The 15,000-nt window shown below is 39.6% G+C and overlaps 7 protein-coding genes across 7 annotated transcripts in view; 1 reads left to right on the top strand and 6 right to left on the bottom strand.

Annotated features, from left to right (window-relative positions):
• LOC126577875 (uncharacterized) overlaps positions 1-3,699 on the top strand; it is a 10,072-nt gene extending 6,373 nt beyond the window's left edge. Inside the window, exons 5-8 of the mRNA XM_050239880.1 lie at positions 2,196-2,599; positions 2,688-2,912; positions 2,969-3,157; positions 3,224-3,699. Coding sequence (XP_050095837.1) covers positions 2,196-2,599; positions 2,688-2,912; positions 2,969-3,157; positions 3,224-3,553 — 1,148 coding nt within the window. The 3' untranslated portion in view covers positions 3,554-3,699. The remainder of the gene's footprint in view (positions 1-2,195; positions 2,600-2,687; positions 2,913-2,968; positions 3,158-3,223) is intronic.
• Positions 3,700-4,354: 655 nt separating this feature from the next.
• On the bottom strand, positions 4,355-5,675 carry LOC126570063 (uncharacterized). The gene is made up of 3 exons (XM_050227525.1): positions 5,414-5,675; positions 5,308-5,353; positions 4,355-5,208 (listed from the first exon to the last, which is right to left on the bottom strand). The coding sequence occupies exons 1-3, from the start codon at positions 5,648-5,650 to the stop codon at positions 5,069-5,071; spliced, it is 423 nt and encodes a 140-aa protein (XP_050083482.1). The 5' UTR covers positions 5,651-5,675; the 3' UTR covers positions 4,355-5,068.
• Positions 5,676-6,124: 449 nt separating this feature from the next.
• On the bottom strand, positions 6,125-6,931 carry LOC126570049 (37 kDa salivary gland allergen Aed a 2-like). The gene is made up of 3 exons (XM_050227501.1): positions 6,800-6,931; positions 6,552-6,722; positions 6,125-6,477 (listed from the first exon to the last, which is right to left on the bottom strand). The coding sequence occupies exons 1-3, from the start codon at positions 6,857-6,859 to the stop codon at positions 6,199-6,201; spliced, it is 510 nt and encodes a 169-aa protein (XP_050083458.1). The 5' UTR covers positions 6,860-6,931; the 3' UTR covers positions 6,125-6,198.
• A 721-nt stretch (positions 6,932-7,652) lies between these two features.
• LOC126570051 (uncharacterized) lies at positions 7,653-8,352 on the bottom strand. The gene is made up of 3 exons (XM_050227503.1): positions 8,258-8,352; positions 8,017-8,184; positions 7,653-7,944 (listed from the first exon to the last, which is right to left on the bottom strand). The coding sequence occupies exons 1-3, from the start codon at positions 8,315-8,317 to the stop codon at positions 7,744-7,746; spliced, it is 429 nt and encodes a 142-aa protein (XP_050083460.1). The 5' UTR covers positions 8,318-8,352; the 3' UTR covers positions 7,653-7,743.
• Positions 8,353-8,832: 480 nt separating this feature from the next.
• Positions 8,833-9,639, bottom strand: LOC126570048 (37 kDa salivary gland allergen Aed a 2-like). Its single transcript, XM_050227500.1, has 3 exons — positions 9,508-9,639; positions 9,260-9,430; positions 8,833-9,185 (listed from the first exon to the last, which is right to left on the bottom strand). The coding sequence occupies exons 1-3, from the start codon at positions 9,565-9,567 to the stop codon at positions 8,907-8,909; spliced, it is 510 nt and encodes a 169-aa protein (XP_050083457.1). The 5' UTR covers positions 9,568-9,639; the 3' UTR covers positions 8,833-8,906.
• A 721-nt stretch (positions 9,640-10,360) lies between these two features.
• LOC126570050 (uncharacterized) lies at positions 10,361-11,060 on the bottom strand. Its single transcript, XM_050227502.1, has 3 exons — positions 10,966-11,060; positions 10,725-10,892; positions 10,361-10,652 (listed from the first exon to the last, which is right to left on the bottom strand). The coding sequence occupies exons 1-3, from the start codon at positions 11,023-11,025 to the stop codon at positions 10,452-10,454; spliced, it is 429 nt and encodes a 142-aa protein (XP_050083459.1). The 5' UTR covers positions 11,026-11,060; the 3' UTR covers positions 10,361-10,451.
• Positions 11,061-11,626: 566 nt separating this feature from the next.
• On the bottom strand, positions 11,627-13,973 carry LOC126581520 (uncharacterized). Its single transcript, XM_050245227.1, has 3 exons — positions 13,875-13,973; positions 13,643-13,810; positions 11,627-12,031 (listed from the first exon to the last, which is right to left on the bottom strand). The coding sequence occupies exons 1-3, from the start codon at positions 13,926-13,928 to the stop codon at positions 11,669-11,671; spliced, it is 585 nt and encodes a 194-aa protein (XP_050101184.1). The 5' UTR covers positions 13,929-13,973; the 3' UTR covers positions 11,627-11,668.
• Between the last annotated feature and the right edge of the window lie 1,027 nt (positions 13,974-15,000).

The following is a 15,000-nucleotide window of genomic DNA, read 5'->3' as shown; positions in this document are numbered from 1 at the left end:
AAACACACCCGGCCCATGTCCCTTCTAAGCTCCAGTTTGCTTTCTTCAGCATGACAGACCACCTGGGCCGTCCAGGAGTGCGTTTCACGATGCATTCTCGCGGTGTTGCAGTGGTTTTATTTAATTTTATGATTATGTTTTCCCTATCCTGGCCCCACCAACCTGCACCATTCGCAAACATGACCACCGCCTTTCTCGAAACCGTCCGCCAGCAGTGGCGTTGTGGATCGATCTCGGATAGATCGCGATCGCGCTGGAAGCTCCTTATAGAAGAGCCTCAAATACATGCCGTCTCTGAGGGTGCCACCGCGTTACGAAATCGTTCCAGCGAAAGACTCGTCAGCGACCCCATGCTGGTAGTTTGGGTCTGCTGTGTGGAGCAAGCGGATCACGAGCAGTCAAAGAGTTCACGCAACCATCAACCATCCCTGCAGTGGCATAAATTCATCTTTACGGGTTAATCGCTTACCTTCATGGCGTTATCCAAGCATCCCATGTGTATTTGAGGGTCTCAGCACCACAAAGTGACTGGGCTCACGATGCTTATTTTTACTCCCAAAACCCAGCACAGCCCGGTCGTGTCTGGAATTGGCTGGATCCTCCCCGAATGGTGCTTCTGATTCGATGAGGGTTGATGTAACCAACGGTCGATGGGAAAATTTCCTTCTCATCCATACACACTCCCCTGCACACACTCGAATTTATGGTAACAGGAAGCATATTGTCTTGTGGACGGTGGACGCGTGTCATTTGATTTCTCATTTTTATTTAATTTTCACATTCGATTTGGGCTCTGTAAGCGATGGTTCACACCCGTCCCTTGTACATTCTTGGGAACTCCCCAAAAGACAAATAATATGAATGTATTGTAACATTTACGAACAATTAGTCCTGTACGAGCAAACCGTCTCATTTGTGTAATAAACAAGAAGACATATGCTTGATGCGGCCTTCAATGCAGTGTTTCGTGTTTCAATTGGTGCTTCGGTCTCTTAATAATCCTTCAGCATACATAACAGTATAATTAATTTTAAATATCTTAGATAACTTTTTAGCTAGATAAATATTTAATTAAGCCATCATGCCCTAAATAACAACTCACCACCATTTTCTGTGCAATTTAGCTGTCGCTGATTGGGCCACTGATCCATATCAGAGATAATGACGATTTCATTTCAAAAAGCAAAAACCACGAACTTCTCATTTTCTCACGAAGCATACTCACAGTGTCAATCACAGAAGAAAGTGTTTACCCAACTCACGCATGGCTAAGTGGACGTGTATCTTCCTTCGTTACCCTTGCCACCTCTATATTACAGAAGTATAGTCAACCTGGCCTTAGGAAAAGATATCCACGCTTCTGGCTAATCTTCAGGCCACGAACCATTTTTGGGCTACTTTCTTCACACTGAACGCAGATTCTCTTAGCATGGTGTTCCATTTTGACGTTGGTAGTACGCAAAAGCGGTGTATTTTAATTATTAACCTTTTTTAATTTTAATTTTCTCACGGATATCATATCAGAAGCATTCTTTTTTACCACCCAGCGTGGAGACAAAGCCGTGCCATTGCCGTCCATACAGTTCGATGATCCTACTTAGCTAGAGTGTTTGGAGACTCGATTTATTCGATAGAACGTGTTGAAACATTGTCTAGACAGGGTTACGGTGAACGCAAAATCAGTAACATGGTACGACTTCGTGAGTCTTGAACGTCGTTTCGCATATCTTGCGGCGTGACTCAACTGAGACACGAGTAAGCTAAAGAACCGCCTTGAATGTTATCAACATGTACGCTAGAAGATTGAATAATAAGTTCACACTCACATTAGGCGCTATCCCCATCTGCTACACGATTGCGCACTAATCAAACTTGAAAAGATGAGAGCTACGGTGGTCGGCTCTTCTGATCTTCCCAAAAACGGAAAACAAAGGCATTCGCATGAAACACACTGTCGAAGATCTCTTTTTTAACAATTTCTCCTGCCGCTTAATTGTGTACCTTTGAAAATATATGTTTCATAATAGAACTGTAAGTGATTTACAATATTAAATCAAATATAATAAAATGAATATATTAATATACCAGTTCAACAGCATTGAAAAAAAGATGGCGCATACATTGAGTCTTTATCAAGTAGTTATCATACAGTCGATGCCAGATGCAAAATATCAAATACGCATTTGACGCAAAAGTCAACAGACGCTTTACACCGAGGCTCAGTATTGGCTGCAATTCCACACGGTGCAGTTCGTTCCTACACACCAAGTGCACACACAGCGTAATGCAGTTCACGTTACTTCTCATACCGCCTTTGCTTTTGTTGCTGATAAGAACGGGTTCCGGTGATCATCGGGGCAAGTTCAAATCAGCTGGTGACCACCTATCACCAGACGATACACTGTTTGTTCATTTGCGATGCTTCGAGCTGTTTGCTGCTGCGAGTAGCGAACAGAGCAGTGACCGTGAACGTGATGCATCCGATTGGTTGTTGGCCAACAACAGCAGCTACGTGCGAAAAACGGACCGATCTCCCGGCTTCCTTAAATGTGTTCTCACAAAGCTGCAGCTTTACGATGAACATCAGCAAATGTTCAAAGTAACTTGTCGACTTTATACCGTTGCTTTATGCGTTATGTGTGTTTCTAGAATAGTAAATACTTAAACAAAAAAGCATTCTTTTACAGACACGAATATTGACAGATCAGCATCAAGCGTATGGTAGCTGGATGAATTTGAGTCAGGAGTCCGTGCATGCATTCAGCGATGATTTAGATCGTGCTGTTGTACATACATCTGCCTCTGACGATCTGTTCGCAGCATTTGAAACTGTTTTCCACAGGCACACAAACACGTTTTTTAGGTTGTTTTTACGCGATCCTATTGTTCTGGATAGTTGGTATCGTCAAAAGGTAAGAGCAATGACTAGGATTTATGCTCTTAGTAACTGATTATTTCTATTCAACAGGGTTCGAATGAACGACACCTCAACGAAACGGTAGTTGATTTCTGTGAGCATCAAATGAGCGAAGAGCTAAGAAACGACATCTGCCTCATACGAAGCTATCAGATTAGCAATCGAAGCACAGAAATGGAGAGGCACATCGATTGCATTTTCAGAGGCTTTCATTATCTCACCAAATCGGGTTTGATCGATGTAATCATCCTTTTAAACTTTTATGTATATACTCAAAACTCTTACCGCTATTAATTTCATCGCTAGGTATCGGAAATATTACGCGACATTCAACTTGTCTCCTCGCTAAATGATACAATAACATCTCATGTTCGGGAATGCTCTGACAACTTTACCAGCAACGATGTTCCGGTAATTAAACGGAGTCTACGAATGTACACCTGCTTGCTTGACGGTGTATTCAATGATGTATTTAAGGAAGCATTCGATTATCGGGAGATTCGTTCTGGTAGCATATCGCAAATTCTGCATGACTTACCCTACAATCGAGAACAAGTCAAATTGCAAATTTTTGCTCTAGACAAAGCCCGATGTGATTATCAGCAGACTCAATCAGGTCGTCACAACAGGACGTAAACAATTATCGACAGATTTTTTATTAGAAAACTGTTATTATTAATCGTAAACACCCTGAATCATCTATTCGATAACCCCTAGTACTGATCTGTAGCACGTACATGGACTGATACAGGTGTGCACGCTGGTAATAAATATGGTCAATGCAGTAAATGCTTCTTACGCATTCTCTACCGTTTTATAGCGATGCACCAGTCACCTCTGTCACATAATCTGGGAAACCGTTTCCACCTTACATTTCGAGGCTTCAATACAAGTGCAATGCAAGTATAAGTGGGCGTTAAGCGCACATGCTTAATCCGAGAGCTCCGCAACACACAGCAGAGGAACGCAAGGAACGTTCATATTTCGTTATCGCCGCCGCCAACATGAAGGCCATACTTCCTCATCACGACGCGGCCTGCATTGCTGCAGCACACCATTCGCTGCATGCTTCCAGAACCTTCTGCGATACTCCACTTTTCAATTAAAAACTTAATAGATCCACCGTGATCGTAGGGAACGAGCGACATCAGATGCGTGTGGCGTGGCCGGATAATTAAGTGCGAAGAATTGATTTTTATGACAAACGATTAAACGCCGCCGTCCCCGGTGACCATTAATCCTTTGCTCTAGGTTCCGACAACGATGTGTTTGGCTGGCAAGGGCGACTAGACTAGAACAATGCTATTACAGTGCATGACAACCTATGGTGTACCACGATCGTTGACGATGGGCGCCACCAGACCCAGCAGCAGCACCTGAGCGAGTGTAGCCTTTGTAGAGATATCTCGGATACGGGAATTGAGATAGCACTTGAGATGCAGCCTGAGTCATTTATTTTCATGAAATTTAAATTGGCGCCTCCCGGCCACACTTCTCCGTTACTTGCGCAAACCACCCGCCGAGAACAGTCGCGACAGCAAGCGGGTAGCTATTTTTCAATTAAAATAAAGAAAAGCGCGCCCAGCTCAAGAAACTCGTGAGCGCTCGTTTCAACAGATTTTGCGTAGGCCGTATCCTCCGGGCGGCCGTAGTATGTGCACGCCGCGTAACACCTACGAAAATAGATTATTTATTTATTTATTTGCCACTTGACAGCGGCCGAAAGGATTAAGGTTGGCTTGGGCCGCAGGGTCCCTGCCGCGTTTCCTCGTTTGGTGCGCTGCTGCTGATAGCGGCGTACGTACGCCGTAACTCTCCAGAACGCTCTTTCTTCTCCATTCCAATAGCACTCTAGAGCCCGGCATTAGATCGAACCCATCAGACTCGTATTTTTAGCGTAAAGCCTGTAAGGTGCCGCTGCCAGTGACATTTAATTGAGCCAATATAAAAAAGGTACCATCTCTCTCGGATGTTCGCGTAGACCGTGCGTGGGTACGGTCATTACGAACCTAAGATGACACCTGCTAGCTATGAATTGCCTTCCGTTGGTAAGCTGCTTTTGTGGCTTCAAGGGATTGCTTGTATCTTTCCTCATTTAAATTATTGAAATCCTAATCGCCTACCCCACCAGCGACGCACTGCGGGGGACATTTATTTGCATTGCAACTGGCGGTTCACTTCTAGCATCTGTTGTTGCACTTTGGTTCTATCGAATGCTTGATGTTCCGGCCACTGGGAAGCCGTCTTGAGTTCGCGTAATTCGAGAGCGTCTTGGAAGTTTCCGGCCGATTCTGTCGTCAACATGCAAGAGAAGAAACCATTGGGTCGTTCAGTTTCCGACAGTTTCCGAGTTCGCGACAAGCACACGTCCACACTGTCGGTGTAGATACCATCGTGAGACTCCACCTCGTCCAGAGCAGACAAGACAACTTTTCGCTGTTGAAAGGTAAAGCGAGTTTATAGGATGGATTGATGTAACCAGCAAAGCATAGGCACCTGAACAGAACCATCATCTGCAACGAATCCGATAGCTGAGAGAGCACATTTCACAAATCGGTCTGCATCAACGCCACGCGCTGGACGGTAGTGTCGGAGATCACACACCTTCGTCCGCGATGAATCTGAAATATCGCTAATACACTTAGCTACAGTTTGAGATTGCAACGGTACGGTCTGAATTAGAACCACCAGTTGCAGCAGAAACACGCTAACGATTGTTCTGTTACTTTTCATTCTGTCACAAAGCACGACCTTCTTGGCTCAGAGACAAAGATGGACTGACGATAAGTATTAGTAATGTCGAACCGTATGAATCTCAATCGTCAATCAACCATGCATGCATGCTCCATCAGAAGTCAAACATTGCGGCAACATTGGAAAGTATGGCAATCAAAAAGCATATATAACATACATGCACCTAATCAAACTGACGATGATCACCTCGACAACGCACGATGCAGTGCTATTGAATTAAGCGCACTATATGTTTGATTCATTAGTATCACCTATGTGAGATGCATCCAATAGAAAATTTTGCTGCTTTGATTATTATTATCTTTAGATGTTTGTTAGACCAATTATTCGACAAACAAATATTTTTTCTTTCTTTCATTTTGATGAACGATTCTCACGCATAATGTAAGAAACAATATTTGATATGAAGAGCATATGTTCGATAAATGAGCTGAAAAATAATTTGGTTTACATTGAGATTAGAAGGTTTATTTTTGATATGCAAATCAAATATGCCGCAGCACATTTAGTGGGTCAGCTGTTACTTTTCAGTTGCACAAACCATCATCGATCTCCTTGATAAGCGTCTTGACCTGCCCGGCGTTGAATGGGGAGCTTGGCTTTAGCTTACCAGCCCGAATCAGTTCCACAAAGTCAACCGACATCTTGAAAGCGTCGACAGAATCCGTGTTCAAGAAGCAAGTGTAAAAAGTGTTGGCTTTCTTGCTGGCATCCACCTTTGCCGATTCTGCTACGCACTTCTTTATGTTTTCTACATGTTTTCCTTGCGGTTCAGCGATTGTTAGCAATCCCAACAGCTCTTGGAACTATTTCGTAGCCGATAAAGTCATAATACAGTCCTCGATTACAAAACGAAAGAGAAGGCCATCTCATAACCTACCTCAACTTCTCCGTTTCGATCGACGAATCCTACGACACGCAACACGCACTGCATATGCTTGTCCATGTCTGGGCTGGCGTCGGGTGTGTACTGACGCAGTTCGCAGATGCGACCCTTCAAAGAAGCAGGAATATTCTTCTCACATTCCTCTACAGTTTTTGGCTCTCCTGCCTAAGAAACGTTTACAATGATTAACATAAAGATAGTAGAACTGTTCCATTAATGATATAAACAAGAGTAATATTGACCTGGACTAACGCCACTAGGCACCATACTAGTCCAACGGTAAGCAAGAGCTGTTTCAACATGTTGTCCGTAATATCCTCTTTAACTAATGATTTTTCTTTACATCCACCTTTCTTTTATAGTGCTCGTTCATTCCACTTTGTTTGCAGTTCGATTAGTTGTTTGTTTTATTATTTTACAAATGGTAATAGAGAAAAAAAACTAGCACTTTTCTCACATGTTTAATTGTTTTCTCAATTGTTTATTTAGTTGCTTGCTTTACACTAGAGCAAAGACAACTAATGTTTGATCAATCATCTCGAGTCGCCATATAGCATTCTTGGAAATAATACTACCGTTATTGCTTATGAAATAATTATTGATTATTTGTTACCTGTTAAACAGTAGATTAACGATAGCTAATCGACCCGGTGATAGGGCAACACAGAACACCTTTTTTATTTTCAGTTACTTTTCACCTACCATGCAATGAGCAGTTATTTAAAAAGAACAAAACATAGTTTTGAGGAATGATAATCACCATTTTATCAAAGAGTTGACTATAAATAGTTGCACATTTTCATATTTCATGCCATATGTGAGAACTATGACATTAAAATTATTGGATTTATGAATCAAAAGGGCGGAAGCACAATGTGTGTTCTAGGCAACACACAATCAAACAGGTACACCATTCGGCCAATCACGATCTCAAAATGGCACATTCAGCACATGGCTTATGATAAGACTAAATGATGGTATTTTAAACTTTATCTCATTTCAGGTGTAGGTGTCTTTTTAAATCATTGCTGAACTTTGAACTGAATCTTTGAATGTGAATCTGAAACAATTATGAGCATTTGAACAATCTCAATGCGTAACGCAACTGCCAACACACTGAACATTATTATGCATGCTGATATATTTATTATATTCAATATTTTAAGCTTCGCTATACATTGTGGCGTTATTTGCATACTCTTGAATTAAACACTTTCTTAAAGGCATCCCTTGCCTCGTTCTGCATCACACACTTATAAAACCCGTGAGCACGTTCGCCTTCAGGAAGCTCATACTTCAATCGTCTTGTCATGCAAGATTCCAGATTAAAATTGAGCTTCCTTCCATCATTCAAATAAACTTTCATTGGATCATACAGACTGTAGAACTAATGTATAGAAAATAGAAATAAAACAGAAAAATTGAGTAATGATTTTAAGAAAACACATACCAGACTCACATTTCCCGCTCCGTATTTGTCAACAATATCGGTTGCCTTCAGAACACAGTCCAATGTTTTATCCAAATCCGCTCCGTTAACATTCTGGTAACTGTTTGCATCGCATAACTGCTTTTTAACAGAAGGTCCAAATACGCCCCTACAACTATCCAAGGAAGCAGCGTTTATCTGTTGTAAAAAAACATTTTCCAGTGAAAGTATACAAATGGAAAACTGAAGTGAAGTTGACGATGAAGTTTACCTGAAAGATAACTTGAAGACAGCAAATTAGTGCGCAGCTCAGGAAAACCTTCATCGTCATTCTTAACTATCACGATTGCGAGTGAACTAATTACGTTGCATTAGAACTAGCCTGTTAAATACATTAGTTTTATTTACTTTTATCAATCAATCAACGGCTTTTCATATTTACTTTTTCAATAGCCAATCGCCCATCGTAACCAAGATATAAAAAATGACATTTGTTCAAACATTTCACAAATCGGTCTGCATCAACGCCACGCGCTGGACGGTAGTGTCGGAGATCACACACCTTCGTCCGCGATGAATCTGAAATATCGCTAATACACTTAGCTACAGTTTGAGATTGCAACATTAGTTTTCATTAGTATCACCTATGTGAGATGCATCCAATAGAAAATTTTGCTGCTTTGATTATTATTATCTTTAGATGTTTGTTAGACCAATTATTCGACAAACAAATATTTTTTCTTTCTTTCATTTTGATGAACGATTCTCACGCATAATGTAAGAAACAATATTTGATATGAAGAGCATATGTTCGATAAATGAGCTGAAAAATAATTTGGTTTACATTGAGATTAGAAGGTTTATTTTTGATATGCAAATCAAATATGCCGCAGCACATTTAGTGGGTCAGCTGTTACTTTTCAGTTGCACAAACCATCATCGATCTCCTTGATAAGCGTCTTGACCTGCCCGGCGTTGAATGGGGAGCTTGGCTTTAGCTTACCAGCCCGAATCAGTTCCACAAAGTCAACCGACATCTTGAAAGCGTCGACAGAATCCGTGTTCAAGAAGCAAGTGTAAAAAGTGTTGGCTTTCTTGCTGGCATCCACCTTTGCCGATTCTGCTACGCACTTCTTTATGTTTTCTACATGTTTTCCTTGCGGTTCAGCGATTGTTAGCAATCCCAACAGCTCTTGGAACTATTTCGTAGCCGATAAAGTCATAATACAGTCCTCGATTACAAAACGAAAGAGAAGGCCATCTCATAACCTACCTCAACTTCTCCGTTTCGATCGACGAATCCTACGACACGCAACACGCACTGCATATGCTTGTCCATGTCTGGGCTGGCGTCGGGTGTGTACTGACGCAGTTCGCAGATGCGACCCTTCAAAGAAGCAGGAATATTCTTCTCACATTCCTCTACAGTTTTTGGCTCTCCTGCCTAAGAAACGTTTACAATGATTAACATAAAGATAGTAGAACTGTTCCATTAATGATATAAACAAGAGTAATATTGACCTGGACTAACGCCACTAGGCACCATACTAGTCCAACGGTAAGCAAGAGCTGTTTCAACATGTTGTCCGTAATATCCTCTTTAACTAATGATTTTTCTTTACATCCACCTTTCTTTTATAGTGCTCGTTCATTCCACTTTGTTTGCAGTTCGATTAGTTGTTTGTTTTATTATTTTACAAATGGTAATAGAGAAAAAAAACTAGCACTTTTCTCACATGTTTAATTGTTTTCTCAATTGTTTATTTAGTTGCTTGCTTTACACTAGAGCAAAGACAACTAATGTTTGATCAATCATCTCGAGTCGCCATATAGCATTCTTGGAAATAATACTACCGTTATTGCTTATGAAATAATTATTGATTATTTGTTACCTGTTAAACAGTAGATTAACGATAGCTAATCGACCCGGTGATAGGGCAACACAGAACCCCTTTTTTATTTTCAGTTACTTTTCACCTACCATGCAATGAGCAGTTATTTAAAAAGAACAAAACATAGTTTTGAGGAATGATAATCACCATTTTATCAAAGAGTTGACTATAAATAGTTGCACATTTTCATATTTCATGCCATATGTGAGAACTATGACATTAAAATTATTGGATTTATGAATCAAAAGGGCGGAAGCACAATGTGTGTTCTAGGCAACACACAATCAAACAGGTACACCATTCGGCCAATCACGATCTCAAAATGGCACATTCAGCACATGGCTTATGATAAGACTAAATGATGGTATTTTAAACTTTATCTCATTTCAGGTGTAGGTGTCTTTTTAAATCATTGCTGAACTTTAAACTGAATCTTTGAATGTGAATCTGAAACAATTATGAGCATTTGAACAATCTCAATGCGTAACGCAACTGCCAACACACTGAACATTATTATGCATGCTGATATATTTATTATATTCAATATTTTAAGCTTCGCTATACATTGTGGCGTTATTTGCATACTCTTGAATTAAACACTTTCTTAAAGGCATCCCTTGCCTCGTTCTGCATCACACACTTATAAAACCCGTGAGCACGTTCGCCTTCAGGAAGCTCATACTTCAATCGTCTTGTCATGCAAGATTCCAGATTAAAATTGAGCTTCCTTCCATCATTCAAATAAACTTTCATTGGATCATACAGACTGTAGAACTAATGTATAGAAAATAGAAATAAAACAGAAAAATTGAGTAATGATTTTAAGAAAACACATACCAGACTCACATTTCCCGCTCCGTATTTGTCAACAATATCGGTTGCCTTCAGAACACAGTCCAATGTTTTATCCAAATCCGCTCCGTTAACATTCTGGTAACTGTTTGCATCGCATAACTGCTTTTTAACAGAAGGTCCAAATACGCCCCTACAACTATCCAAGGAAGCAGCGTTTATCTGTTGTAAAAAAACATTTTCCAGTGAAAGTATACAAATGGAAAACTGAAGTGAAGTTGACGATGAAGTTTACCTGAAAGATAACTTGAAGACAGCAAATTAGTGCGCAGCTCAGGAAAACCTTCATCGTCATTCTTAACTATCACGATTGCGAGTGAACTAATTACGTTGCATTAGAACTAGCCTGTTAAATACATTAGTTTTATTTACTTTTATCAATCAATCAACGGCTTTTCATATTTACTTTTTCAATAGCCAATCGCGCATCGTAACCAAGATATAAAAAATGACATTTGTTCAAACATGATGGACAAATTGAATGATACACATACATCATTCAATTTGTACATCATGTTTGAACAAATACAAAAGATACAACAAATCATGTACCATTGCAAAAAGCACACCAGTTCATTTATCCTTAATGTTGGATCTGACCATCTAATGACCATCTAATAGAGGTTTACAAAAATACCCCATTTAACGATGGTTATCTGGATGCATGATGAAAGAGCGAGATGCAATAAAGAATGTAAAATCGTAGACATGGATGCCAGGAAACACGACAGTTATTTTTGAACGAACGCTCGAAATATTACCAAAAGCAAAATTCATAATTGAACAAAAGAAGGGTTGTAGTAAGCAAGTGTGGGTTGAAAAATCTCACTGAAATCAATACAATGTACATTTTTACATTGCAATAATAATAGAAAAATCAATCAAATATACATTGCACGTAATTTATTTTATTTCATTGGTTCCATTACAGAATCAGATTAATTGCACACTCTGGCATTTACTACCTTCTTGAACGTTTCCTTCGAATCAGTATCCATCATGCACTTGTAGAACGCATTGGCACACTTGACTTTAGGCTCCAATCTGAAACTCTTGCCAATGCATATTTCCAAATTGTAGTCATGTTTTCGATGTTGTTCGATATTATTCATAGGCTGGTAGAGATCGTGATATTTCCCGTATCCCATTTTGTCTACAACATTGACAGCTTTCAATACGCAATCCAAAGTTTTGTCCATATCAACACCTGTAATCATCTCGTACTTTCGTGCCCTACAGAACTGGGTCTTGGCTGAATTACTGAAAACACTTTTGCATTTCTCGAGCGATTGGCCAGTAACCTATAATAGACATTATTACAATTAGTAAAGTAAGCATGGGCATTTTCTGCAATTGATTATGTATGATTATCGGTTATTACCTGAACCAGGGCGATAACTAGTGCAATTAATACTGTGCTTTTCCACATCATTCGTTTCTTTCGGTTTGGCAATGTTAACGTCAAGTGGAGGATACACTCGGGGATAAATTCATCCCATTCAGTCAACTATCTTTTTATATCTACACAAAGCTTTATAAAAACTATAATTTATTTACCAATTGAGCTGCAGTTGCAGCTGTGTCAGCCGCAGCATTCAATATAATACAATCAAACAACCAGACGATCATTATCCAAACAGTTTCCTGAGCAAATATGTGACTAATGGCAGTGAAAATTAAACATTAAACATACGTTATGATGGATAATAAAACGATGGAAAGATTGATCTCCCATATGATCGATACAATCTCCATAAATACTGGATTTTTTTTAATTGAAGCAATATCATTCACTTAATTTTATAAAGATTGCCTTTCAGCCTATAATCCATTAAAAAAGGGAAATTAAACTTTTGTGATTTCATAAAGCCAGGAAAGTGTAGAAACGGCTTCTATAGGTGGGATTATGATGTAATATTCAATGTGTTTTTCCACGTTACTTACATGATTTTGTAGGTTTTTAATACACAACGATGATACCATACTATTTCAGCATTTGAGATAACTCCTTAGTAGTGCGAATTATTTGTGAAGAATATTCAAAGTATATCGCTTTTGCAAATAAGGTAGGAATACACGAAGCGTAAACTCTCGTATAAACTCAGAGTGTAATGCCAAAAAGATTATACTTATGTCAAAAAGATTATAGGCCCGCGGAGCGTAAATCCGTGTGTAAAAGCAAGCGTAAACTTAGCACCAACATGAACCGTAGCGTTATGATGGATTCAATGTTCTTCAATCGCTAATATACAGTAAAAACATCTTAAAATATTAAAGAAGATGTTCAGAAATCAACTTATCTCGTCGATTTATATTTTTTGTGGCCAAAAACACATGTAATTGATGTAATAGCATAGTGTAATTGCAGGTGCACGAATGTAATTGCAGTTGACGTTTCGGTATAAACTTTTATGCGATTATGCCTGCCACACGAAGCGTAAACTTTTTGGCATTACATTCTGAGTTTATACGAGAGTTTACGCTTCATGTATCGCCGGCTATACATTTTGCAAATATCATGAAACCCAATGCGTTTCTTACAAAGAGAGCAAAGTTCATTCCTTAGTTTTAATCTTAATAAAACACAAAAAAAAATAAAATATTGTTTATTTTCCGTATTTTCATTCAATGGCATTTTCATCAACTATACCATCAGGATCCACACACCTTACCGTTGAATGCCTTTTTGAAAATATGTTTCGACTCCGATTCCATCACGCACTTGTAGTACATGTGAGCACGCGTGATTTCTGGCTTCAGTTTATATGTTTCAAAAATACAATGCTCTAGAATGTGATTATTATTTTTGTGATCTTCGACTCTCTTCATAGCGTAGTGAATTGCGTCGTACTAAGAAGAAACATTATATAAAATGAATAATTTTAAATAGTTTTTCAATACAACAAACTTACAATTCCTTCCCCAGATGAATCGATCAATTTGAACTCCCTCATGACACAATCCAACAGGGCATCCATATCGGTATCAGGAATCACTTCGTATGACTTAGAATCACACAACTGCTTCAACGCATCCTCATTGGCTACTCGTTTGCAGTTATGCAAAGATTGCCCATCCACCTAAGAAAAATGAAACATGTTTAACTATCTCAATGAATATTTACTATATCTTACACCCAAATACCTGAGATATAATTATAACAACACACAGCGCCCAAAGATATTCAGCCAGAGCCATTGTCTATATTATTTCGAGCAAACTCTGTACCCAAAGAGAAAGCAAGCAATATATTCTGAACTGAGGTCGCTTCATTTAAATATGTCAGCTCCCTGTAGCCTACACTGAGCATTTCAATCTGCATTCAATGTGTAAACGAAGTACGATTGAATCAATAATTGCATGACTAAACACCTGTTTACATCTGGTAATTTTTTCATCGTCTCAACGAGATGGCTTTATTTGCTGCGTAAAAGCCGTTTCTTCTCCTACAAGAAGAAGTTACTTCATAAGATGCGCCTCTTAACACTTTTCCAATCGCTGTGCAACATAATTCGTTTCCTGCGATGCTGTACGTTTATATACTGCGTGCTCAAAGGTATTCGCCATGAGGGCAGGGGTGTTACATACCAAGGATACGTTACTAATGAGGAGTTTCATAGCCTTTTATCATTTCGTCCATCTGGAAACCTGAGATGCGTGCCGATGAGCTGAGCTGAGAATGATGAGTGGAGGCGCCGAAAGCAACAGCAACACCAACCTCGATCGTAACCCAGCGAACCGATTGACCCGGACGCAGATCGATTGCGGCCATAAACGAGACCGCAGCCACGGTGCACCCTAAGGGCAGGTGTGGATTGGGTTACATTCACCTAAAGTATCTTGACTAGGTGTTGGGTGCGTGTGCCGAGGACGTGGAATCCCGTGAAATGCCAAAGTGCTAGGATGGCGCACCCGATTCTTCGCCACTTTTCGGTGATCTCATCAGTTGAGGCCGTTGTCTCGGACCGTCAAAGTAGAATTGTTCAATGAGCAGAAATCTTTTAACAAACAACGACAAGTGTGAAAGTATCGCACAAACGATCGGCAACCGGAAAACCACCAGACTTTACCAATATCAGTGAACACTAGGGCCACTAAACGGGATGCTACGATTCCGATCGTTTTCTGGCGACTAATTTATGCCACCTTCACCTTCGGCTATCGTAAATTTATTTATAGTATCAATTAAAGTGAAATAAAATATTATTTAATTCCAAATCTACACTCATTATTTATTCCGTCTCGATAAATTAGCGATTTTTATGTCGCA

This window comes from Anopheles aquasalis, chromosome 2, assembly GCF_943734665.1.
Source record: "Anopheles aquasalis chromosome 2, idAnoAquaMG_Q_19, whole genome shotgun sequence".
Classification (NCBI taxonomy): Eukaryota; Metazoa; Arthropoda; class Insecta; order Diptera; family Culicidae; genus Anopheles; species Anopheles aquasalis.
This window is presented reverse-complemented; position numbering and strand designations above follow the sequence as displayed.

What these genes read in the sequence shown, in the direction of transcription:
- LOC126570050 (XM_050227502.1), bottom strand. Translation starts at nt 11,025, where the DNA reads ATGACGATGAAGGTTTTCCTGAGCTGCGCACTAATTTGCTGTCTTCAA. An exon ending in GTCTTCAAGTTATCTTTCAG is followed by an intron (nt 10,893 to 10,965) that starts GTAAACTTCATC and finishes TTTTTACAACAG; the next exon opens with ATAAACGCTGCTTCCTTGGA. An exon ending in ACAAATACGGAGCGGGAAAT is followed by an intron (nt 10,653 to 10,724) that starts GTGAGTCTGGTA and finishes TCTATACATTAG; the next exon opens with TTCTACAGTCTGTATGATCC.
- LOC126570051 (XM_050227503.1), bottom strand. Translation starts at nt 8,317, where the DNA reads ATGACGATGAAGGTTTTCCTGAGCTGCGCACTAATTTGCTGTCTTCAA. An exon ending in GTCTTCAAGTTATCTTTCAG is followed by an intron (nt 8,185 to 8,257) that starts GTAAACTTCATC and finishes TTTTTACAACAG; the next exon opens with ATAAACGCTGCTTCCTTGGA. An exon ending in ACAAATACGGAGCGGGAAAT is followed by an intron (nt 7,945 to 8,016) that starts GTGAGTCTGGTA and finishes TCTATACATTAG; the next exon opens with TTCTACAGTCTGTATGATCC.
- LOC126570048 (XM_050227500.1), bottom strand. Translation starts at nt 9,567, where the DNA reads ATGTTGAAACAGCTCTTGCTTACCGTTGGACTAGTATGGTGCCTAGTG. An exon ending in GCCTAGTGGCGTTAGTCCAG is followed by an intron (nt 9,431 to 9,507) that starts GTCAATATTACT and finishes AACGTTTCTTAG; the next exon opens with GCAGGAGAGCCAAAAACTGT. An exon ending in ATCGAAACGGAGAAGTTGAG is followed by an intron (nt 9,186 to 9,259) that starts GTAGGTTATGAG and finishes GCTACGAAATAG; the next exon opens with TTCCAAGAGCTGTTGGGATT.
- LOC126570049 (XM_050227501.1), bottom strand. Translation starts at nt 6,859, where the DNA reads ATGTTGAAACAGCTCTTGCTTACCGTTGGACTAGTATGGTGCCTAGTG. An exon ending in GCCTAGTGGCGTTAGTCCAG is followed by an intron (nt 6,723 to 6,799) that starts GTCAATATTACT and finishes AACGTTTCTTAG; the next exon opens with GCAGGAGAGCCAAAAACTGT. An exon ending in ATCGAAACGGAGAAGTTGAG is followed by an intron (nt 6,478 to 6,551) that starts GTAGGTTATGAG and finishes GCTACGAAATAG; the next exon opens with TTCCAAGAGCTGTTGGGATT.
- LOC126581520 (XM_050245227.1), bottom strand. Translation starts at nt 13,928, where the DNA reads ATGGCTCTGGCTGAATATCTTTGGGCGCTGTGTGTTGTTATAATTATA. An exon ending in TTGTTATAATTATATCTCAG is followed by an intron (nt 13,811 to 13,874) that starts GTATTTGGGTGT and finishes CATTTTTCTTAG; the next exon opens with GTGGATGGGCAATCTTTGCA. An exon ending in ATTCATCTGGGGAAGGAATT is followed by an intron (nt 12,032 to 13,642) that starts GTAAGTTTGTTG and finishes TGTCTATTATAG; the next exon opens with GTTACTGGCCAATCGCTCGA.
- LOC126570063 (XM_050227525.1), bottom strand. Translation starts at nt 5,650, where the DNA reads ATGAAAAGTAACAGAACAATCGTTAGCGTGTTTCTGCTGCAACTGGTG. An exon ending in CAGATGATGGTTCTGTTCAG is followed by an intron (nt 5,354 to 5,413) that starts GTGCCTATGCTT and finishes ACCTTTCAACAG; the next exon opens with CGAAAAGTTGTCTTGTCTGC. An exon ending in CGAGGTGGAGTCTCACGATG is followed by an intron (nt 5,209 to 5,307) that starts GTATCTACACCG and finishes TGTTGACGACAG; the next exon opens with AATCGGCCGGAAACTTCCAA.